The 23,965-nt window shown below is 47.9% G+C and overlaps 1 protein-coding gene across 6 annotated transcripts in view; it reads right to left on the bottom strand.

The window, feature by feature from the left end:
- The window catches only part of CCDC136 (coiled-coil domain containing 136), a 30,899-nt gene extending 14,645 nt beyond the window's left edge, over window positions 1–16,254 (bottom strand). For 4 of the 6 annotated variants that reach the window (XM_023223477.1, XM_023223472.1, XM_023223475.1 and 1 more), the window contains exons 1-11: window positions 16,117–16,254; window positions 15,224–15,331; window positions 13,049–13,297; window positions 12,883–12,957; window positions 5,964–6,287; window positions 2,759–2,870; window positions 1,987–2,152; window positions 1,610–1,750; window positions 1,127–1,285; window positions 663–833; window positions 4–189 (exon numbers count right to left, since the gene is read on the bottom strand). In XM_023223477.1, coding sequence (XP_023079245.1) covers window positions 4–189; window positions 663–833; window positions 1,127–1,285; window positions 1,610–1,750; window positions 1,987–2,152; window positions 2,759–2,870; window positions 5,964–6,287; window positions 12,883–12,957; window positions 13,049–13,297; window positions 15,224–15,331; window positions 16,117–16,174 — 1,749 coding nt within the window. In that variant the 5' untranslated portion in view covers window positions 16,175–16,254. The remainder of the gene's footprint in view (window positions 1–3; window positions 190–662; window positions 834–1,126; window positions 1,286–1,609; window positions 1,751–1,986; window positions 2,153–2,758; window positions 2,871–5,963; window positions 6,288–12,882; window positions 12,958–13,048; window positions 13,298–15,223; window positions 15,332–16,116) is intronic. The other 2 variants (XM_023223473.1, XM_023223474.1) reach the window with 2 other exon arrangements.
- Between the last annotated feature and the right edge of the window lie 7,711 nt (window positions 16,255–23,965).

Here is a 23,965-nt window from a genome sequence, read left to right as displayed (position 1 = left end):
TACCTTATTAGCACACTTTCCTTTGTCCTCCGGAATGGGCTGGGAGGCCTTGAGCTCTTTCAGCTCCAGCTGGCAGAGCAGGAGGTCCTGCTCCAGCTGGTCATACATGTGCTTCTGCCGTTCCAGCTCGTCCTTGCTGGCCTGGTACAGCTGCTTCATCTCCTGAAGCTGAGCGTGCATCTCTGTGGTCTGGGCAGGGGAGGCAGGCCTGGCCATCACCCCAGGCACTCCTGCTGCTGAACTCTCTCCTCCCAGGCAGGGACTAAGGGGACCCATCTTCCCTTGTCCTTCTCAGCCCCAATGTCACCCCAGCCAGGGATATATACCCAAGATGGACCCGTCCCTGACAGGCTTAAAACACAGACCTTGCCAGTGTAGCCTCTCCAGTTAAATAAATAAATAAATAAACACAGACCTTCTGGGGCTTCCTTTTATGGGAGGTAGGGAGGGAAAGGGACTTCCTTTTTATATGCTGCTTTTCTGATTTAAAATCAAAGGAAGATGAGAGCCTTGTGACTCCCCGAGTCTAGCTTTCTCCTAAGCACCTCTTTGGCCCCCTCACTGCCAGCTCCTCCACACTCCTACCATTCCCTCTCCTCCTCTGCACTCTCACCCCCACACAAGATGAGGCTACATCCTCCCTCACCAGGAGCTTCTTTTACCTTCTCATTGCTCTCTTTGAAGGAGGCCACCGTATCCCTGAGGTGCTGCAGCTCCGCCTCATGGCACTGCAGCTCCTCCTGCAGCTGCTGCTGCCGTACCAGCAGCTTTTCCTTCTCACATGTGACGTTCTGGTGCTGGAGCTGCAGCTTCTGCAGCCGGCACAGTAACTCCTATGGTAGAGGGGGCTTTGGGCAGTGCCTCTGGGCTCCTTAACCCACTCACTCTTCTGTGTGAGTCACTTGAAGACACCCGACAATCTAAGATTTGCTTCTCCCTGCCCTTCACTTCCTAATGTACTCATATCTAATGTAGTACTCGAGCAGGGCTGGAGTTCTTTACCTGTGGTGCTGCCTATGTGGTTGCTGGAATTATTTTTAACTCACTACTCTGATCCACCTTTCCCAAAACCTCAGAAGGATGCCCTTAGCACCTAAGTTGTCCCCTCACCTCTGGTTGCTGTTACCTTCTCACTCTGCTTTTCTACAAGTGTGGATTTCATGACTTTGAGCTGCCGGAGCTCAGCCTGAAGCTGCAGCTGCATCTTCAAGAGCTCGTTCTGCTCATCCTGGCTAGTATCATATTTTTTCTGCAGGGTACAGAGTCTGGACTTCAGCTCCTCGTTCTGTGGTAGGGAGGATGTGAGTAGAACAGTTACTCTAGAGAAACAGCAGATCTTTTTACGGATCAGTTGGGTTCCTTTTCAGATGCAGACATCTTGAGGAGCTCCCACAGGTCTAGGGTTTGGTTTCTTCTGTGAGACAGATACTCAGTAATGACCACCGTTTCTAGAATGCAGTGCTATATGACTTCTACAGTTGGTTTCCAGCGGACTGTGCCCAGTTGCAGGGCAAGAGTCAGCAGAGTCACTGTGCCCACCCTGGTTGAAGCAGCCCCTCCATGAGGCCCTTCTGCCCCCACCCCAGATGACTCCCTGGGCAGTCTTTACCTGAGTGACACTGTGGGAGGTCTGAAACCGAAGCACCTCATTCTGAGCACACTTGAGCTCCCTCTGCAGCCGCCTCTGCTCCTCCTCACTGACCTGGCGATGATGCTGTAGCTCTTCCAACTCACAACACAATTCCTGACACTATGCAGGAAATGGAACAGGGAGGCTTGTTTACTACAGATACCACATGTGCTCCAAGAACAAGCTTGGGGAAAGCATGGCATTCTTTGACTGGAAGATTTACATCAGGCAAGCAAGACCCCAGAATACTATCTCCCGCCACAGTGCATGCCTGTGGAGATGTTTCTACCACAGGCTGGGAGAAGGTGAAAGAAAGACAAGAAACGTGCCTGCCTTCCCCACCCTCTGTGCCCTACCTTGTTCTTCATGCCATGCATCTGCTCTTCGGCATCCCGTAGCTGCTGCCGTAACAGCTGCATTTCAGGATCAGGCTCTAAGAAATCCATTTCCGAAGTCTGAGACTCTGCTGACGTCATACTTAGTGTTTGGGACTCCAGCCATCTCTCTGTTGCTCTCTGCGTCCTGCAATCCAGAACCCCAGAGCTATGCTTGAAGGGAGTTCTGCCTGGCAACACCAGCCATGCATGCTTGGTCCTGATGCCTTCATTTTAGGTCAAAGATAGTAAAGGGCCTTCCATTGTGACTCACCACTCAGATAAACATGCTTAGAAGACTATGGAAAGTCTCCAGCACCTCAATCTGCAAAGATGTGTTTGACTCTGGGAGACCCTTAGAATGCCAGTCCAGTTAGTTTTCAGGCTAGGCCTAGTCAAGCCCACTCCAATCTGGAAGCACTGTGCCTGCCAGCCTGCCATTAGCCTGAAACAATGCTATGCGGACAATAAACTAATCTCTTCTGATCTACTTCAGGGCAGAGCAAACCAGAACCCAGTGCCTAGAGCAGAAGTAAACTTCAGAACTCACTTCCTCTAGTCTTGAGATAACTGGGTCAGATCCCCATGTCTGCTTATAGATGGTATCTGTATCCTTTGGAAACCATGGAAAGGACTGGGTCTCCAGGAGCAGAGGAACGCTCACTGCCCTGACATCTGCCTTCAGGGGAAAGCCCAAGGCAAGACAGAGTCCTGTGGAACCCCATGACCTCTCACTCTCCAGAGACAGCTGTACCTCTCACTCTCCAGATCTGCAAGCTGCCCCGTGAGGCTGCTGTTGCTCTCCTGCAGGGCCCGGTATTCCTCATTCAGGAAATGGTAGCGTTCCCGTAGCTCCTGCAGTTCTTCTGCAGAGGACAAGCAGAGAGAGATGAGACCAGGAGGAAAGGAAAGCACTGATGACCAGCCCCCAGTTTTCCTGTTTTGAAACATGAGAGCAGAAGGCTAAAGAGCTTCTCTTTTTCTAAAGACAGAAAAGAGAGATAGAGGCTTAGAAGACAGGGCCCAGGAAATTTCACAGTGCAGTGAGTCTTTCTCCTCTTCCCGATAGCTGTCCTTCTTCTCATCTGCCCTGAAGATCTGCCCTGTGTGCTCATCTTCAAAGCCTCAACCGAAGCAGACTCTTGAACTTTTAGGAATTTTTGAAGGTTTAATTAAGTTTGGGGTTTACTGTATGTAAAGTTTCCATTCAACTGTTTATGATTACCTTCCAATTATGCTCTTAGGACAAAAAGCTGAGAGATGTGAACTGTCAGATGTGACTGCCAGTACCTGCCTTTCAGGCATTCTGAGTTTCCTTGTATGTCCTTTATTCCCACACCAAATACATCGGTCTGGATGTGGTAAAGAATTATTGCCAGGCGTAGTGGCTCAAGACTGTAATCCCAACACTTTGGGAGGCTGAGGTGGGCAGACCCCTTGAAGTCAGGAGTTCGAGACCAGCCTGGTCAACATGGCAAAACCCTGTCTCTACTAAAAATAAAAAAGTTAACCAGGTGTGGTGGTGCACGCCTGTAGTCACAGCTACTCAGGAGGCTGAGGTAGGAGAATTGCTTAAACCCGGGGGGCAGAGGTTGCAGTGAGCCAAGGTTGTGAGACTCTGTCTCAAAAAAAAAAAAAAAAAAAAAAAAAAAAAGGAATTCTTTCTAATGGCCTTTTATCTGCTGACAGAAAGGGCCATCCTAACCAGACTCACCTATCAACCTCAAGCATTAGAAGAGATCCGGCTGAAATACCCCAGCACATGTCTCTAAGCACCAGTCACCTATACCTATACTGTTTCCTTTCTGGTTTTGTTTTGTTTTGAGATAGTCTTACTCTGTCATCCAGGCCAGAGTGCAGTGGCACAGTCAAGGCTCACTGCATCCTTGACCTCCCTGGACTCAAGTGATCCTCCCACCTCAGCCTCCCGAGTACCTGTGACTACAGGTACACACCGCCGAGCCTGGTTAATTTTTGAATTTTTTTGTAAAGATGGGGTTTCACCACATTGCCCAGGCTGGTTTCAAATTCCTGGGCTCAAGTGATCCACCTGCCTTAGCCTCCCAAAGTGCTGGGAGTACTGAGTCACCATGCCCGCTTTTAAGGCTGTGATGATACAAACACCTGTATCTGTTCTGTTTCTTCGTGAGTAAGAGTTATGTTGGCTGGGTGCAGTGGTTTACACCTGTGATCCCAACATTTTGGAAGGCCAAGGTAGGAGGATCATTAGAGCTCAGGAGTTCAAGACCAGCCTGGGTAACAGAGCAAGACTCTGTGTCCACTTGCAAAAAATTAAAAAAGAATTATGTCTCTTAGAACACTAAGTATACTGATATTTAAAGAACACTAACTTGCTCTAATCAGAACCCAAGACCTATCTTACCTGCTGGAAGATTCAACACCCTAAAAGTAACTTCGAATGCTTCCTCTGAATTCCAATCAGAATTCCTGAGGATACTGCAGATTACCATAGAAGGATGGGAGGAAACTAATCTTTAATGAAAACTAACCATGCACTAAGCATTAGACTTGATAGTTTCAGCCTCAGATTTGGTAAGTGTGCAAGTGATTTCAACATGCTTCACATTTCATTTAATTCCCAAAATAGTTCTGTAAGTTTTTTTTTTTTAAATAAACTTTGAATTTCAGAATAGTTTTAGATTTACAAAAAAGTTGCAAAGATAGTACGGAGTTTCCTGGGAGGGTTCTCACCCAATTTCCCTAATTGTTAACATCTTACATTACCATGGTATACCTGTCATGACTAAGGAATCGAATATTGATACATTACTATTAACTAAACTCCACAGTTTACTTGGATTTCTCTACATTTTCCCTAAGGTCCTTTTCCTGTTTCAGGATCCCATCTAGCTATAAGGTTTTATTAACCAATTTTGATTTAATATCCCAGATATAGAAACAGGCTCAGAGAAAGACCGTAACCAGACCTCCTATGTTCCTCCTGTTAATTAGTGGAGCTGAGATACTGAACTCAGGTCTGTTTGACTCCAGCCCAAGCCTTCCCACTGTGCCAACCTTCCTCTCCCAGCACCATTTAATCTAAAGGCTCTTCTGAGAGGCTTGATACAGCTGGAAAAACTTGCAATTCTTTGATTCCTTGTTGATTGCCTCTGCTTGACCTGGCCAAATATAGGACTTCCATTATACTCAGATCATAAATCTAGCCGCAGAATAAAGGCAAACTCTCTGATGTCATGAATCCTAGCAACTAGCTGGGAGACTCACTGTCTGAAAGCAGGGCTCTAGGCTTTTGGGTAACTCATGTATTACTTGGAATAACTTTTCTTCTCTAGCTGTCTTGTGCTCTCATTTGTTGCCCCCTAAAGCTTCTATTTTGGGGAGAGCTAATGGAACCTAAGAATTAGCATCCCTGCACCTGGAAGCAGGGCCAGAGGTCCCCCATAAAGCAGTCCAGGCAAAGCACCATGATGCCTGGGCAGCAGGAAGAGTTTCCCAAGGTGACAGGTCCCTCTTTGCCCATCTTAGAGCTGGGAATTTTCCCAGGAAGGGTTTTCCCATAGTCAAATCAACAAAGACCCAATGACTCTCTGAAGAATTCCCAGGGTACCTCTCCATGGTGCTATTTCTTACACCACCATGGACTGGTTATGTAATATCTGGTTAGGTTTTTCCCCCTTACTGTCTTTTTAAAAATTTTTATTTAAAATTTTATTTTAGAAAGAGATAGGATCTCACTTGGTTGCCTAGGCTGGTCATGAACGCCTGGGCTCGAATGGTCCTCCCATCTTGGCCTCCCAAAGTTCTGGGATTACAGGCATCAGCCATCATGCCTGGCCCCCTACAGTCCTGAATTTGACCTGGAGGTTTTTTCTAGAGATTCCCAATTCATGATCTAACACCACCTTCTACCATTTTCCTATATATTATATCTCCTTTCCTCTGCTTGACTTTACTGACCCACTTGACGGCTCTCATACCTTGCAACCCAGAGTAATCTGAGAGACCTAAACTACTGGATGGTTCAGAGCTCTTCAATTCCATTTCTGCACGGAGGGAGGCAATCTCCATCTCGTAATCTCCCCGAATGCGTTCCATGTCTTCAAGTTCATTCTGCATCCGGCAGAGATCCTCCTGCAGGGACGCTATGTCACTCTCATGTTCAGTTGCAGAATCCTCCGCTGCTTGCCGCAGACTCTGGATCTCAGCCTGGGCCAAATGCAATTCCCGTTCTATTTCCTTAAGTTCGCTTTCCTTCTCATGCTCTAACAGGGAAATCTCCTCACGCAGAGAACGCAGCTCACCTGCAAAGTCCAAAGGTTGAGATGATCAAGAGGGCGGGTGAACTAATCTACCATGTTCTAGAGGCACAAAATTAAAGGGAGACTTACTTCTTGCCTGCAAAGTCCTGAAAACCTCGCCTCTACCCCATCAGAGAAGTATAGCATCATGCTGGATGGAATAAAAGGAGTACCCAAGAAGGGAAAAGAAAGTGACTCTATGTAGTAAGATCCAATAGAAAAGTAGATTTTGAGGCCTGGCACCGAAAGCAATCACTTAGTCTACTGTAAACAAGAAGTATTACATGCTTCTAAGGAATCACCTGATTGTTAAAGACCTGACTTCATTTATAGTATTTTCTTGATGCCCTAAATCTTTCTAGAAATTCCCTGACTCAAAAAATGTATACAGACTATTTTCACCTATTCATCCTGAGAGCTCAGAAATTACAGAGCCTCAAAGTTCCCATGACCTACCTGTGGTAAGTACTGGACCTAAAACAATGTGCATTTAGAGTTCGCAACTCAAATTCACATATAAATTCACTGCATAATAACCAAACACGGGATAATAATCTAAATGTCAGTCGATAAGGGATTGTTTAAACTGATGATAGTTAGGCTGGGCGCAGTGGCTCACGCCTATAATCCCAGCACTTGGGGAGGCCAAGGCAGCTGGATCACTTGAGGTCAGGAGTTCAAGACCAGCCTGGCCAACATGGTGAAACCCAGTCTTTACTAAAAATAAAAAATAAAAAAAAAATTTAAATTAAATTAAAAAGGCAGGCGTGGTGGCATGCCCCTGTAATCTTAGCCACTTGGGAGGCTGAGACAGAAGAATTATTTGAGCCCGGGAGATAGAGGTTGCTGTGAGCCGAGATCGCACCACTGCACTCCAGCCTGGGCAACAGAGTGAGACTCGGTCTCAAAAAAATAATAATAATAAAAAATAAATAAACTGATGATAGTTAAATAGAATATCGTGCAGTCATTTAAAAGAAAGTATCAGATCTATGGTGAAAACAAAGAAGTTTCCATATTAACTGAAGAAAAGAGCTGTAAAATATATGCTATGATCTATCTTTTGCAAAAAATATTTTATGTATAGTATATAACACACAAATGGACAAACATATAGAAAAAGGCCTGGAAAGATCTATGCCCAAACCATAATGAGTAGCTGTTTCTGAGGTATGAGATAACATGTAATGAGGTTTTTACTTTACATATCATATGTATCTGTGCTGTTTGGATTTTCAGAACAAGCCTATATTTTCTATTTTTTAATTTACAAAATAATGGGTCAAGAGTTCTCTGTATCTATGGAGCATCTCAGAGTTTCTAGACACATGCACCCATCTGGGATCAGAACCAAAAAGTGGAGAGAGTAAAAGGCACTGAAAACAACAGTGAATTTAGGATTTGAGGGCCAGGATTGGGGAATTAATGAGGATTGGGTTGGGAGGGTCAGGATTTTCCCATAAATCCTTTGCAAGGCACATTCTCCCACCCCCTTCCCCCAACTTCTGCTCATTCTACTCACCATTCAGACGTCAACTTTTCTAGCTTGTACCTCCAAAAAAACTAAGAGAAGTCCTCTATTAAATGGTCTCATAAAACCTTGTACTTTGCTGTGTGTGTGTGTGTGTGTGTGTGTGTGTGTGTGTGTGTGTACTTAGTCTCCCCTTCACCTGGTTATAAGCTTTATCAAGGCAGAGAGCATATCGGGTTTGCTCACCATTATAGCTCTAGGATCTAGTATTGTGCCTGAAAACGAAGCTCACTAGATATTTGATGTATTCATGCATAAATAAGGCAACGGTTCATCTATTCAACAAACTTTTACTAAGTATCTCCTAGTACAGAACTAAATATTTGAGGGGGTTTTCCTTTTTGTTTTTGAGACACAATCTCGTTCTGTTGCCCAGGCTGGAGTGGAGTGGCATGATCATGGCTCACTACAGCCTTGACCTCTTTGGCTTAAGCAACCCTCCCTCCTCAGCACCTCTAATATCTGAGACTACAGGCATGGGGTACCCTGCCCTGGTAATTTTTTTTTTTTTTTTAATGTAGAGATGGGGGTCTCTTTCTGCTGCCCAGGCTGGTCTCAAATTCTTGGGCTCAGGTGATCCTCCCATCTTGGCTTACCAAAGTGCTGAGATTATAGGCATGAGCCACCACACCTGGCCCTGTCTGGGTATTTTTTAAAAATTAGAATAGAATCTAGACTTTCAAAGAAGACAAATTTGGACATGCTTCATAGATAGATGCTGAGTGGTGAGGGCTTCTCAGGGGAAGATCTACCCTGCTCCCCTGAGCTCACATGTGGAACTATGCGCATGTCTTTTGCCAATCTTTCCAGTTCTAGAATGATCCTAGCTGTTAGGTCTCCTTGATCTATTCAACAACTATTAACTGATCCTTAACTGCATGCCAAGGCCAAGAATCTCCAGCTAGATTCTCTGACTTCCTATTGGAAGAAGAGTTAGCTCTACATCCACTACTGAGCAGCACAGTGAAGTCGGTCTAGCTAGGGAGACACACAAGGAAACTGGCCATTAGGATATAGGCCCTAGAGTCTGGGGTGGGCGTTCTGGAGAAACAGACCAACCTCCACTTCCCTAATATGCTTTTGATGTTAGGGTTCAACTCTCCCTTAGGTGCTTCTGGCCCTAAAAAAAAATGGTATTCTCGGTCAAACACGGTGGCTCACACCTTTAATCCCAGCACTTTGGGAGGCTGAGGCGGGTGGATCACTTGAGGTCAGGAGGTAGAGACCAGCCTGGCCAAAATGGCGGCACCCTGTCTCTACTAAATATACAAAAATTAGCCGGGTGTGGTGGTGGGCATCTGTAGTCCCAGCTGCTGGCGAGGCTGAGGCAGCAGAATCACTTCATCTCAGGAGGCGGAGGTTGCAGTAAGCCGAGATCACACCACTGCAGTGCAGCCTGGGCCACAGAGCGAAACTCAGTCTCAAAATAAAAATAAAAATAAAAATTCTCAGATCCACTGGGAACAGAAGGTGCAGAGTCACCTAGAAGTCGCCCGGGACAGGACTCAAGGCCTGGGGGCAGAGCTACTCCGGGAGCGCCCGGGAGTTGAAGAGGCCAGCCAGGGTTCCCCGGGTTCCGAGGCGCTGGCGCCCGTTGAGTATGGGGCTGGGACCGTCGGGGAGAAGCCAAGGGCCGAGGAGTCGGGCTGCGGGCAGAAAAGTGGATTCTCACTCACTGGTTATGGCCTCCATCTCGCCGCCCCCCCTAGAGCAGTGTCCCTGGGGGGCCACCCAGCCGCTGGCCGGTCCCGGCCCCGGAGGGGCTGTGGCGGCCGGAACGGCCTTCGAACAGCAGCTGCCTCTAAGGCCGTGCGCGCCCCGTCCAGGCGGAAACGGGTGACGCGCGTGCGCGAGGGCAGCCTCGGTCTCTCCCGCAGGGCGGTGAGGGATCTCACCCTAGAAAGCACTCTACTGAGGACCTGGCGCGGTGGCTCACGCCTGTAATCCCAGTACTTTGGGAAGCCGAGGCGGGGCAGATCTCGAGGTCAGGAGTTGAAGACCAGCCTGGCCAAGATGGTGAAACCCCATTTCTACTAAAAATACGAAAAATTAGCCAGGCCTCCTGAACCCAGGAGGCAGAAAAGGAGCCAGGCCTCCTGAACCCAGGAGGCGGAAGTTGCAGTGAGCCAAGATCTCACCACTGCACTCCAGCCTGGGTGACAGAGCAAGACTCCATCTCAAAGAAACAAAACAAAACAAAACAAACACCCTACGGAGGAGGGAAGCGCTGTAGAACCCTATTTTCCCAGGTAGTTCCTGCTACATCTGTGCTTCAATCCTGACTTTTCGCTCGTTTGAATGGAGGAATGTCCCTTGTCCAGGCAAAGGCCTTTTTTTGTACTGGATCTTTTCTTTCATTATATATGATCTAGCATTTCCTACCTTTGAAAAAAGAAAAGAAATAATCTTTCGACCCTATTTCCCTTACTTCTCTGCTTCTCTTTAAAATGACTACTGGAGTTACCGGTACTCACCTTTTCCATTTTATTTCCCATGTCCTCTCCAAACCTAATCCAATTGGTGCCTCCATGCACTGAGATGTCTCAGGGTCCTCCCTCTTGCCAAATCCAAGACCATCTCACTTGACTTAGCAACCTGACACAGTGGATCACTGTCTCCTTGAAGCACTTTCTGCTCTGGCTTCCAGAGCATGACATGCTCCAGGAGTTCCTCTCACTTTACTGTTTTGTTAATTTGTCTTCCTATATTGGACCTCTAAATACTGGAGTGTCTCTGGGACTGGACCCTTTCTCCTCTTCTGGTGTCTCTCCATGTGACTGCACCATTATTTCCCATGGATTCTAATGCCAATCATATGCTAATGACTCCAAATTTACATCTCCGGCCCTGTTTTCTCCCTGGTTCTGCCTTTATATATCCAACTGCCTCAATATATTCACTTGGATGTCCACAGTTACTTCAAACTCAACAGTAGAAAACATGTCTTAAATGGCTCCCCTACCCCCAAAACTTACCCCTTGTCAAGTCTTTCCCAATTCAATAAACATCACCACCTTCCATCAATTTTCTCAAGGCAAAGTCATCTTTGATGTCTCTGTTGTCCCCCGATCCAATTCATTAGCATATCCCGAGGGCTTCACCTTCAAAATATATTCTGAATAATCTCCATTTCTACAGCCCTAACTCAAGCGACCATCATCTCTTGACTGGACTATTGCAGTAACTTGCTGACAGGACTCACTGTTCTGAGTCCCTTCCCTCCATCCTAAGTGTTTCCACTTAGTGGCCAAGTTCTCTTTTAAAAATGTAAAGCAGATCGTATCATCCCAGTCCTGGCTAAGACCCTCTCCTGGCTTTCCACCACACTTACATGAAAGCCAAGCCTCTTGGCTGGCTTATAAGATCCATTGTAATCTGGCCTCTGCCTGCCTCAGAACATTCTCTTACCAGGGTCCTCCACATGCACTTTGCTGCAAACACAGTGGCCTCTGTTCTATCGCTCAAACAAATGAAGCTCATTCTCACCTCTGGGCCTCTGCAGTTGCTGTTGCTTCTGCCTGGTACGCTCCTCCCTCAGATCTTGGATGGCTGGATCCTTTTCATTATTCAGGTCTTAGCTCAAATGTCAACTTCTCAAAGACGACTTTCCTAACTGTCATATCTAAAATAAACTCCCTTCAAGACCAGCCTGGCCAACATGGTGAAACTCCATCTCTACTAAAAATACAATAATTAGCCAGGTGTGGTGGCACATGCCTGTAATCTCAGCTACTCGGGAGGCTGAGGCACGAGAATCGCTTGAACCCGGGAGGTGGAGGTTGAAGTGAGCCGAGATTGTGCCATTGCACTCCAGCCTAGGCAACAGAGTGAGACTCTGTCTCAAAATAAAATAAAATAAACTCCCATCCCATCTCCTCTCTATATCATATTATTATGTCGTGTCCATAGCATTTATTGCCACCTGAACTTGTGTTGTTTATTTTCTGCCTCTCTCCATTAGAATGTACTCTTCATTAGGGCAGGGATGTGGTCTGTCTCATTTATAGCTGGTCCTCCAAGTATAAAGGCACCTCATAAGTAGGCGATAAATAAATTACTCCCATTTTACAGATAAGAAATGACATCTCAGAAAGATAAGTGACTTGCCCAAGATCACACAATTTGTTAAGTGGTAGAGCTGGGCCCAGGAATCTAGGTCATCCCAGACCAATGCCGACACTCTTCCCTGTGTGACACGTTTCCTGCCACTTTCCTCCTCTGCAAGCCCCTTCATTGACCACCCTTCCTGTATCTACCTTTGCTTACATTTTCTGTCCCTGTCTCCTTTCCTCCCCCTCTTACACCTCTGCTTGCTACTGTCCAGGCCTGCTTCCCGGCCTTCCTTTTTTTTCTCCATTTATACTTTTCTTTTGGCTTGATCTCAGTTCTCCCCAGAGTCCCTGCCGTTTTCTAGGGCAGCTCCCCTAAACCTTCCGGAAGCCCACAGAAGTAACAAAAGCTGCCTCTTTATTTGGTGGTGCGGTGGAATGTGGGACACCTGCCTTGCTGCTTTCCAGAGACAAAGGGACGTGGGTGTTGGCAAAAAGGGATTTGGGGGCCACAAGCTCAGGTCCCAGGCAGCAAGAGAAGTGCTCTCATCTGCCTCCCTTAACAGGGCAGAGAGGCCCCGCCAGTCACGTCTCACTGGCTTCATGCTTTCCCATGCTGTCCTTGGAGGAACCAAAAAAGGAATCTGGCTTGGAATTCAACTTGGATCACCCACCCCTGGCGCTGACCAGGAGAACAAAGGGACAGGGATGCAGTATGAAGGAGGAGGCTGAAGGGGCAAGAGGAAAGAGCCCACCAGAGACAGGAGGTGACAGGGAGGTCAAGAAATGGAAGGGGAGGACGGAAGAGCCAGGTGGAGGTATAAAGAAAGAAAACCGTGGACAGAGGAGGATGGAGAGACAAGGAGCGGAAAAGCGTGAGACTAGTAGAGGAAAATGAGATGAAATTACTGAATTTGGTTATTTTTATCTGTTATGCTTCAGTCAAACCCTCAGGAGAAAAGTACTTAGGTGACCACTTGGATGGCCACCTCCCTCCGGTCCAAGCCCTGGGAATTACCTTGGAGCTGCTGAATCTGCTTGGTGAACACCTCTGCCTGCTGGGCACTGGCTAGCCGTTCATCCTCCAGGAGCCCTGCAGGGAGAGGGGCACCAGTGTCAAGCTCGGATCCAGGGGAGTGCAGAGCCTCTGGGCCCGGGCACTGGGCCCTGGCCCAGGCACTCACCCTGTAGCTCCAGGGAGTCGTCCTCATGTTGCCCTGCCAGTTCCCGGGTCTCCTCCAATTCTGCCACCAGCTGCAGCACCTGAGCCCGCAGCTCCTCCAGCTCTGTCTCCGTGAGGCTCAGTCCCCGGTGCTTGTTGACTGACAGAGAGCCAACACTGCCACCTTTCTGCACTTGTTCTTCTTCTTCTTCCACCTCTTCTTCCTCCTCTTCCTCTTCCTCTTCATAGAGAGCTGGGAGTAACACCTCCCCTAGGAGAGACAGCCATCCCACCAGGGAGTCAGCACCAACTTCCTTTCCGCAGTCCTTCCAGGGCCCTCAAACTCACTATCCCAGGGCAGAGATAATATACTAGTGCCACCTGGTGTCCCCCAAGGAGCCCCTGGGCAAGACCTATACTCAAGATGAATCCTCAGGTGGGAGGGTCAAGTTGAGAGGCAGCCCCTCCACCTCCTGGGGCCTTCCTGGACCAATGTTGCACGTGGTAGCCTCCTACCATTGCCTGTGGGCAGGCTGGTGCCCACTCAGCCATGAGACACTTGCACAGGATTACCTGCTTCTTCTAGGCTGGCCTCTGAGTAGCAGGACAAGTAGTCAAGAAAGGAGACAGTGAGTGGATCTTTCGGTCAAATGGGGTAACACTTATAGTTTGGAGATTTCTCAAAAGTTAAAAACAAAAACAAAACAAAACAAAACTGGCCGGGCACGCTGGCTCATGCCTGTAATCCTAGCACTTTGGGAGGCTGAGGTGGGTGGATCATTTGAGGCCAGGAGTTCCAAACCAGCCGGGTCAACATGGTGAAACCCCATCTCTACTAAAAATACAAAAAAATTAGCTGGGCGTGGTAGTACATGCCTATAATCCTAGCTACTTGGGAGGCTGAGGCAGGAGAATCACTTGAACCTGGGAAGTGGAGGTTGCAGGGAGGCGAGTTCAAGCCACTGCACTCCAGCCTAGGCGACAAAGTGAGAGTCCGTCTCAAACAAACAAACAAAAACAACCAAACAAAAAACTATCCAGGTGGCTTGTGAAAAATCAGCCTTTCCGTAATAAGAATGCATTGCCCGTCAGCAGGTAGAGAAAGAAAATATCTGATTGTAGAGGTTTCATTGGACAAACTCTGGTGCCCTTTCAAATGTATATTATTAAATACCTGTTTGAAATTTTCTACAAGGTCCACCTTGTTTTTCCCTGCTGCATGTCACAAAGTCTCCTCTCCCCTAGCTGAGCCATATGAGGCCTCTCCTACTCTACTGACCACAAAGCAACTTTCAGGGGAAGTTTTAGGCTGTACTTGCGTATAAAAGAAAGCCTGCCATTTTAATGCATTTAAAAAACTGGGGTTTGGTGCTGGCCCCCAGCCTCTGGTTGTGAGCACCCGCTCCTTTACTGCAATGCAGTCCCTATAAATAGCAAAATATTGTCTGGATGGTGATTGTTTGCTTTGTTTTAAAATTCTGAATCTCTGGTCTTACTTTCTCTAATATCAGCAGCCTTAGGTTCATCTGGGACCCCTCGTGCCATCTGTCCCTCTTAGGGGGAGCAGGTTTGCCCATACTGAATGTGCAACGTGCAACACTTCACAGGAAGTCCTGGAAAATGGACCAGCGTCCTTCCAGGGGCCTGGTGTTGGCAGCAACTGCCAAGTCACATGGGTGTGGTGGGGATACACGTGTGCTGGGAGGATGGCCTCACGCGCCCCCTCCTAGGCAATCTCTTTCAGGCAGTAAGGTATCCTAGAGAACCAAAGCCACAGGCTTCCATTCGAAGTTAATGGTGGTGGCCCCAGATAGACAATTCACATGCCCAGTTCCTGGCTTTTAAAAATAAGAGACAGCTTGGGATCTGGGTCGGCAGGCAGTGAGGACAAACCCCCTGCTGAAAAGCTGCTTCAAAGCTCTGTCCAACAAGGCCTCTTTCTCTGTCTGGCAGCTCCCTTGCGACACACAACCTGGTTAGTTGGGGGGTGACTGGGGTCCCGAAGGAATGCACCCTGAACTTCCGTCAAAGACTGAGCCCTGGGAAGGGCTGGCGCTCCGAGCTGCAGGAAGAGGGGCTAAGATGAACTGAAGGAAGGGCTGTGTCCTGGCTCAGAGGCCTGGGGGTCAAAGGGAGGGAGGAAGGGAATTAAGGGAGGAGGGGAAGGGAAAGAAAGAAGCCTCTTGGGAAAACTCACCCTCCATAGCTTGCATCCCTCGTCGTTCCAGGGAACCCCAGCGTTGGCCCTTCTTCCTCTCACAGCCCTCGGAAGCCTCATAGGAGCCTAGAGTGGTCACTGTGGGTCCTGAGAGCACGGAGAAAGGAAGGGCTGGGGGATGGGGGGCTGGCTGCGGGCTGGGGTGCAAAGAAGGGGACATGCCTTCCAGCTCCTCGGGGCTCTGGGATCTGTAATCCCAGTGGAGGTGCGTGACTCACTCTCTGCCTCTGCGACTTCTCTCTCTCGGCCACCTCTCACGCTCTGCCTGCAGAGACCCCAGCCCTGCTGCCCAGCCTCCTCAGAACCCCCTGTTCCAGGTCCCTCTTGCTTGCACAGAAAGAAAGAGCAGGTGTGCGTATTTTGTCCGGGGGGACAGGGAGGAGAGGGGCAAGACTGAAAGAGGGCGGGAGCCAGTGAAGAAGAGGCTGAAAGGGTGAGGTGGCCTACGGAGGGAGGGAGAAGTGGGGGGCGCGTGGGAAGGGGTAGGGCAGCGACCGCTCCCCTCCCCTCCCCTCCCCTCTCATTCTCTCGCTGGACCTTGCCCACCCCACCCTCGCCCCGCGCTCAGGAATCTCCGGGGCTGCAGCAGGTGCGGGGTCCGGAGCCCGGAAGGCTGGAAGCACCGTCGGACTGGAGTGGAGAGACGCGCTGGGGAGGGACCACCAGACAGGATGCGGCCGGTGCGCTGAAGCCCCAGCCCCAGGTCGGAAAGATGGAGACCGGGCCCCGGTGGAGGCCAGGATGGAGGGAGAAAGACTTTGGGCGGAGAAGGGAGAGCCGCGGAGGCCGCGAGCACCTGGGGGTCTGGAGGGAGGAGGGATGGAGGAGAGAAAGGAGGGGCGGTGGAGAGGTGAGGGAGGGGCGGCTCTGACCTGGTCCTGGGCAGCTCCAGCCCGCGGCTCCCGCGCCGGCTCCGGCGCCCGCCTCCATGACCGCTCCCGCCGCCGCCTTACGCCTCCCCGAGCAGAAGCCGCAGCCGCGAGCCCGGGGACCCTAGCCGGGTGCGCAGGAAGGAGGGAGGGCGGGAGAGGGGGCGGGGCCTGGCCGGGCCTCCTGACACCGCCCCCTGCCGCTCGCCGCCGCCCTCCGCCGCCCGGAAGCCCTCCAAGCACTCGGGAGCTCCGAGCCGGTGCAGGGGGCGGCCTGGGAGGGTGAGCGCCACCCCGGATACGCCCTAAGTCTCTCTCCGAGGGAACGCGGGGAGCCGCGGGGCCCGGACAGTGTCGGGAGCTCCTAGGCTTAAGGCTGTCCCAAGAGGGAGGAGCGAGATCCCCTGGTTCTGGCAGCGGATCCCCCCGGGGTCTGCTGTGCGCAGGGACCCTTCTGCGCCAGGTGTCAGGGCCCGGTCATGCTCAGCAATGGGGACAGCAAAGGACGAGGTGGGACTGTTTCCTCCAAGCACGCAGACACGCGCGCCCCTCCCTCCTTCCCTCCCCCGCCGGGCCGGCGCCCCTACCAAGCAGTCCGCGCGGACTCCGGCCTCAGGCCCTGCTCAGCCCTGCCCGGTGGCCCCTCGGCAGCCTGGGGGCCGGATGGGCGAACGGCAGGGCCCTGACCTTTCCGCTTTCCGCGACCCCCTACCGAGCCAGGGCCAGGGACCCTCTTAGGGGGCCCTCCGGTGGCCCACCAAGCCTCAGGGCCCGAAGACCCCCCCCCTCCGCCCTGCCTTCCCTTCCGGTCCCACACCAGGTGGGCTGTGAGCCACACCCCCACTGTAGCCCGCGACAGTGGGCACGACTGATGTTCACTCTCGTGGAAGGGAGATTTGGAAGCTCAGGGGGCTTATTTCACATCTTCAACCATTCTTTTATTCAAGCTATGTCCACTGGGTGCCGGCTTTTGAAGAGGCAGTTCTCACATCTCGGCAGGTCTCAGCAAGGATAGAAGTGGGTACAGTTCGGAACAGGGGCTCCCCAGCACATCCAGGAAATGGCTGGGAGATTCCTAAGCCAGGGACACACGCAGATCCCTTCTCTAGCACATTCATTCACTTAAGCCTGTCTGTGTTCCCCCCGCTGCAGGAAAGGGGTCCGGATCCAGACGCAAGAAATTCAGGGCAAGTCCGTAGAATAAGGTAAAAGCAAGTTTATTAGGAAAGTAAAGGAATAAAGAATGACTACTCCATAGACAGAGCAGCCCCAAGGGCTGCTGTTTGCCCATTTTTATGGTTATTTCTTGATGATATGCTAAACAAGGGGTGGATTATTCATGACACCCCCTTTAGACAATATAGGGTAACTTCCTGCCGTTGCCATGGCATTTGTAAACTGTCATGGCACTGGTAGGAGTGTAGCAGTGGGGATGACCAGAGGTCACTGCCATTTTGGTTTTGGTGGATTTTGGCTGGCTTCTTTATTGCAAGCTGTTTTATCATCAAGGTCTTTATGGCCTGTGCCTTGTGCCAACCTCCTATCTCATCCTGTGACTTAGAATTCCATAAACGTCTGGGAATGCAGCCCAGTAGGTCTCAGCCTCATTTTACCCAGCTCCTATTCAAGATGGAGTTGCTCTGGCTCAAACTCCTCTGACATACCACAGGCTTCCATGTCCACAAGCCATTCCTGTTCCACAGGAAGGAAGCCCTTCTTTGCCTGGACTTCCCCTCCTTTTCAGCTGGGGGTCACCTCCAGGTGGCCTTCTCTGACTGGTACCCCATCCCTGCCCTACTAGGCGCTTCTGTGGTGCTCGTCCCTATCTGTCTGTCTGTAACAGCACCAGGACCTCTGGGTTGTCCAGGCTCTGCCCAGTTTCTTGACTGTTATGGGGATCTCAGTTATCTTTGTATCTCCAGCATCTGACCGAGTTTCTGACACAGGATAAATGAGTTAAAGCTCGATCTCCCAGATACCCTATCTTATCATTTAACATGATTTCATATTTGTGGTGTTAAATGTTGCCTATTAATGATGATGTTGTCTATAAGTCTCTCTCCCTTCCCCCACTCCTTGCTCCTTTTTTCTTCCTCTGCCTCTCTCATTATCTCAGCAGAGAGACAATGAGCAGAGATCAAGGATGTTTCCTTTGCTTCCCAGATGACAGGATTCTACTCCAGATCCTGTGGCCAAGGTGACACAGTTGTGGGGAAAGTTGAATAAGCCCACCCAGACCCCTTCTGCAGAGGGTTTACTGCATGCAGACACCAAGGTTGTCCAGATTTGGGGAGCAGAGCATTTGTCAGGGGTGGTAGAAAGGAGCTGCACTGGGGGCTTGAGGGATGCAGTGCTCCGGGAACTGGCAAAGACTAGATCTGGAAGCTTACTGTCTGTTCTTTCTGCCCAGCGCAGCTCCTCATGGTTCTGCCTCCGCCAGCAGGGTCACGTTAGCAGTTGGCCTTGACTGCTGACCTCTTGGTGAATGGAAGGAGGCACAGCAGGGAAATTGTCAACGGTGACATCCAAGGTTCAAGCTCTCCTCAGGGAGCTCTGATCCTGAGTATTAAGACTAATCTCTCCCTGGCTTCTGGCATGCAGGTCACCTTTCACCCTTGATTTGGGAGAACATTCAAGGGAGACCTGAACCAGTCTATTTTCAGGAGCCAAACTTGGTCAAACCCTGGCCAGACCAGTACCGGGTTGAGGGAGGGGGGCAGTTAAAAGGTGGGAGAAAAGAACTTAAGAGATATGAGGGAGGTGGGCTGTGGTCCAGAAATGCATCTCTGAGGGGCCAGGAGTGGTGGGCATGTCAGCAAGGTGATCAACCTAGGGGGATGATCTGAATTAATCCCTGTAATCCGTGGACTCAGGGCTCAGCCTCCCTCCTAATCTCATCCCAGGAGATCATCCTCTTTGAGGACTGATGTAGCCATTTATCCCCCTTTACCCTTATTTCTAAATGCCTAGATCCTTTCCTTAAAAATAAAAAAAATGAGTATTTGAAACATGCAGAAAAGTATGGTAAAGAGAATAATGTAACAAGTAACCATGCACACAGAACTGAAATCCTACAACCAGTCAGATCTTGCCATGTTTGATTCGAGGTAGCCCTCTATTTATGGTTTTCCAGTTTTACCTGTATGTATGTTTTACCTTTTACGAATGTATCTACCAACAACACATAATTGCGACTTGTGTGTTTTAGGAATTTATCTAAATAGTGTTATATTGTACGCATTCTTCTGCAAACTCTTTTTTTTTTAATTTATCCATGTTGTTTCATATAGCTCCAGTTTATGAATTTTAACTACTGAATACTGTTTCATTGTTTGAATACACTGCAATTTATCCATTTTTTTGCTAATTGACATTTTGACTATTTCCAGTTTTCCATATTAAAAACAATGCTGCACTTGACACTTTCATGAGTTCTCCTAGGATGGATACCTAAAAGTGGAATTTCTGGGTCATAGGTAGGTGCATCTTAAATTTCACTAGCCATTGCTAAATTGCTCTATAATGTAGTTAGACCAATTTAAACACCACTAACAGTGGTTTTAATTTATTTTATTTATCCCCTGGCCCCCACTTATTTGGAAGTTACACATTCTATTTCTACTCTTTTAGTGATTACCTCTTTATATATTTCTAAACATTCTTACTTAGGTCTACAGTGAATCAATATCACTATACTTTTCTGAATAATAGAAAGACCTTAGAACATGTTAACTCTGTTCTTCTTTCCCCACCATCTCCCATATTTCTATCTAGTATTTTAGTTTCCCCTTCTTTCTAACCCCAGGAAGCGTCCTCCTCACCATTATCACCACCACCACCATCTTTATCATCATCATCTGTCTCAAGGCTTGATTAGATCTACTAACGTATTTATAAATTTCTCTGCTCACCATTCCTTCTTATTTCAGTTTCCCTCTTATGAAATCTACCCTTCGTGGCATTTCAGTGTAAGTCTTTGAGGGGTCAGCATTCCCAGTTAATATCTTAAAATGTCTTTATTTCATGCCCTTTTAATGGGAATTTGGTAGGCATCAAATTCTAGGTGACAGTTATTTTCTCTTAGCCTTTTGAAGATATTTTTCCCTATAATCTTTTGCTGCTAATAAGTGACAAAATTTTTCTCTATAATTAAAAACAATAAGTCTTTTCTTTTCTTTCTTTCTTTTTTTTTTTTTTTTTTTTTTGAGGAGTCTCGCTCTGTCACCCAGATTGGAGTGCAGTGGCGTGATCTCAGGTCACTGCAACCTCTGCCTCCTGGGTTCAAGCAATTCTTCAGTCTCAGCCTCCCAAGTAGCTGGGATTACAGGCGCATGCCACCACACCTGGCTAATTTTTATATTTTTAGTAGAGATGGGGTTTCACCATGTTGGCCAGGCTGGTCTTGAACTCGTAACCTCAGGTGATTCACCCACCTCAGCCTCCCAAAGTGCTGAGATTACAGGCATGAGCCACCACACCTGGTTGAAAAAATAAGTCTTTTCTGTAATATTTTGTTTTCCATTCTTTTTTTCCCCTATAATCAATATCCTGTTGCTAGAAGTGAGCTGCAAATATAATTGTTATCTTTGTAGGCAGACAGGTATTTTCCTTTCTGGTTGTTTTAAGGTTTTTCTCAGGTGTGGTGGCTCATGCCTATAATCCTAGTGCCTTGGGAAGATGGCTTGAGCCCAGGAGTTTGAGATCAGCCTGGGCAACATGGCAAGACTCTGTCTCTATAAAAATAAAAAAATAACTCCAGCCTGGGCGACAAAGCAAGACTCCATCTCAAAATAAATAAACAAATAATTAGCTAGACGTGACGGCACACATTTGTAGTTCTACCTGCTTAGGAGGCTGAGGTGGAAGGATTGCTTGGGCCTAGGAGTTTGAGGCTTCAGTGAGCTATGATCACACTACTGCAATCTAGCCTGGGCAATAGAGTGAGACCCTGTCTCAAAAAAAAAAAAAAAAAAAGACTTTTCTCTTTCTTCAGTATCCTGCAGTTTCTCCACAGTGTGTTTCAGAGCTCAGGACTCTTCAACCTGAGGACTGTGTCTTTCTTCCATTAAAATTCTCAACCATTATCTATTGGAATATTATATTTTCCCCATTCTCTCAGTCACATTCAGGAACTCCTATTAGATATATATTAGTCTGTCTCATTCTTTCACTCATGTTTTTTTAGCTATTCTTTCATATTTTCTATCTTATCACTTTCCCACTTTTTCAGATTTTGAATGATTTCATCAGCTCTCTTTTCCAGTTCACTTATTCTCTCTTTGCCTGAGTCTAATAATCTCCTGTTTAATGCATCACTGGGTCTTTAATGTCTTCTTTGTTATTAAGTATAATTTTCCAGTGCTAAGAGTCATTAATTTCAGTGGTTATGTCTTTCATTTCTTCATGTTGTATTTGATTTTTTCCCTATGGTTTATTTTCTTATCTTTAATTCTTCTACATATATTTATTATATAATGTTTTTCATGTTGTTCTATCATGTGTAGTTCTCGGAGTGTTCTCTTGCTTGCGGTGTCCACCAACCCTTCCTTATGATGAATTGCTTCCTTGTCTAGTTTTGTTTCTTCTCAGCTGAACCTGTGGCTAGAATCACCCCAAAAGCAGGAATTCCACAAGGGAGTGCCCCAAACTGTTCTGAAACGGGGCTGGTTGAGATTCCAAAAACACCAAGCGGTAAACATCAGGGGATTGGTCCAAAGCATTTATTAGAGGAATGTACATACAAAGTGAGCTGCTGTGGATCCTCAAGGCAGAGAAAACATATAGGGAAAAACATTTCAGCTGGCTGGGTCACAGAGCACTTAAAGCATTCTATATCTCTCTGGACAGAAGGAAAAGCAGGGAAAGTTTATAATATTTAGTATTATACACGTCCATAATTTTTATTGTGAGCTCTTCTTCAGCACATTTTGGGTTTTTGTAATTTTGATGGGTTGGTTGGTTGGCTGGTTTTGGTGGGAGTCCTATATGCCCTGGTTATATGAAAATAGTCTTATAGAACTCTTTTTGCTTCTGTGTGGCTGTGTGGTATTCCTAAGGATTTCAAGGGTCATAAACCAAGTTTATATTTAATTTCTCACTTGGATTCAGCACCATGAAAACATAAATCCAGATACAATACTTGGTCAGACTTAGAACATCAATTTCCCAGGGTTGACTTGTATTTCCACCCCTTTTCTCTGCTTCCTTGCTGGTTTTTAGTCCACTTTTCTTTTCTTTTTCTTTCTTTTCAGAGACAGGGTCTGGCTGTGTTGCCCAGGCTGGAGTGCAGTGATGTGATCATGGCTTATTGTGGCCTCAACCTCCCAGGTTCAAGTGATGCTCCCACCTCAGCCTCTGAAGTAGCTGAGACTGCAGTGCACACCACTACACCTGGCTAATTTTTTAAATTTATTTTTTGTAGAGAAGGGGTTTTGCTGTGTTGCCCAGGCTGGTATCAAACTCGTAGGCTCAAGTAAGCACCCCGCCTCAGCCTCCCAAAATGTTGGGATAGCAGGTGTGAGCCACTGTGCTGAGCCTTTAATCTTCTTTTCATGAACAAGATGGATCTTTTACATTCTGAACTTCATGAAGGGGGTTCGGCTTTGGCTCCCTGCCTCTGGCAGGTGAGGCCACATATCCTACAGCTGGAAGCATTGAGACACAGCTCCAGATCTTGGGTGTGTATCTTATCTGTGTGTGACATCAACATAGGCCATTGTGACATCCTTCTCCCCCGGCCCCCATTTTTTTTTTGGCCTGCCCGCCCTTCCTTCCTTCCTTTCTTCCATCCTTTGTTTCTTCTTTCTCTTTCTTTCTTTCCTTCCTTCCTTCCTTCTTCCTTCCTTCCTCTCTCTCTCTCTTTCTTTCTTTCGTCTTTCTTTCTTTTGATGGAGTCCTGCTCTGTTACCCAGGCTGGAGTGCAGTGGTGCCATCTTGGCTCACTGCAACCTCTGCCTTCTGGGTTCAAGCGATTCTCCTGCCTCAGCCTCCCAAGTAGCTGGGATTACAGGTGCATACCACCATGCCCAGCTAATTTTTGTATTTTTAGTAGAGATTGGGTTTTACCTTTTTTGTCATGCTGGTCTCGAACTTCTGACCTCAGGTGATCCACCCTCCTCGGCCTCCCAAAGTGCTGGGATTACAGGCATGAGCCACTGGCCCGGCTTTTTTTGTTTTTTTTTTTTTTTTTTTACATTCCTTCTTTAATCCTGATAGCTGATAATTTCCTTTATTAAAAAAAAAGTTGGGATTGTACCATTTTAATTTTTGAATTCCATTTTATCCAACATCCCTGTGTGTGTTTGGGGGCACTGGATGAAGGGATAGCTACCTTAGTCCAGTCTTTCATGTTGCCAGAAGTTCCCCTTTAGATTCTCCTTATCTGTAACATGATTCCTAGCAATCCCTACATCTCTAGGGTGCATTACAGTTTCTGATTTCATCCTCCCAACAACTCTGAGAAGTAAGTTTCGAGACTCAGAACTGTAACTGTCGTCCTAGCTTTTGGACTTTGAGTCCAGTGCATTTCATAGCTTGGGTTTTATGTTGAGAGCTTGTCTGATCCTGACCTCCAGCTCCGGCCTAGCCCGCTCCTTGTCCTGATCTCTCTGACAGGCTGTCTTTCTGCCAAATAAAATGCAGGCCAGCCAGATGCTCTGCCAGTTCCCTCCTGCTCAGTTTGGCCCCAGTGGAAATAATGGGGTAAGTATAGGTCATGGCAATGGGGTGACTGACTGCCAGCTTGTCCTCAGGGTCCTTTAGCCACACATGATGAGGCTATCTCTTTGCTTACACCCTAGAAGGGGTAGGCGGTGTATATGTATGTGGCAGCAGAGAACGGACATAAAAAGCA

The sequence above is a fragment of the Piliocolobus tephrosceles genome, chromosome 8 (assembly GCF_002776525.5).
Source record: "Piliocolobus tephrosceles isolate RC106 chromosome 8, ASM277652v3, whole genome shotgun sequence".
NCBI lineage: Eukaryota > Metazoa > Chordata > Mammalia > Primates > Cercopithecidae > Piliocolobus > Piliocolobus tephrosceles.
The sequence above is the reverse complement of the archived record's forward strand: the minus strand, read 5'-3'. Positions and strand labels throughout refer to the sequence as shown.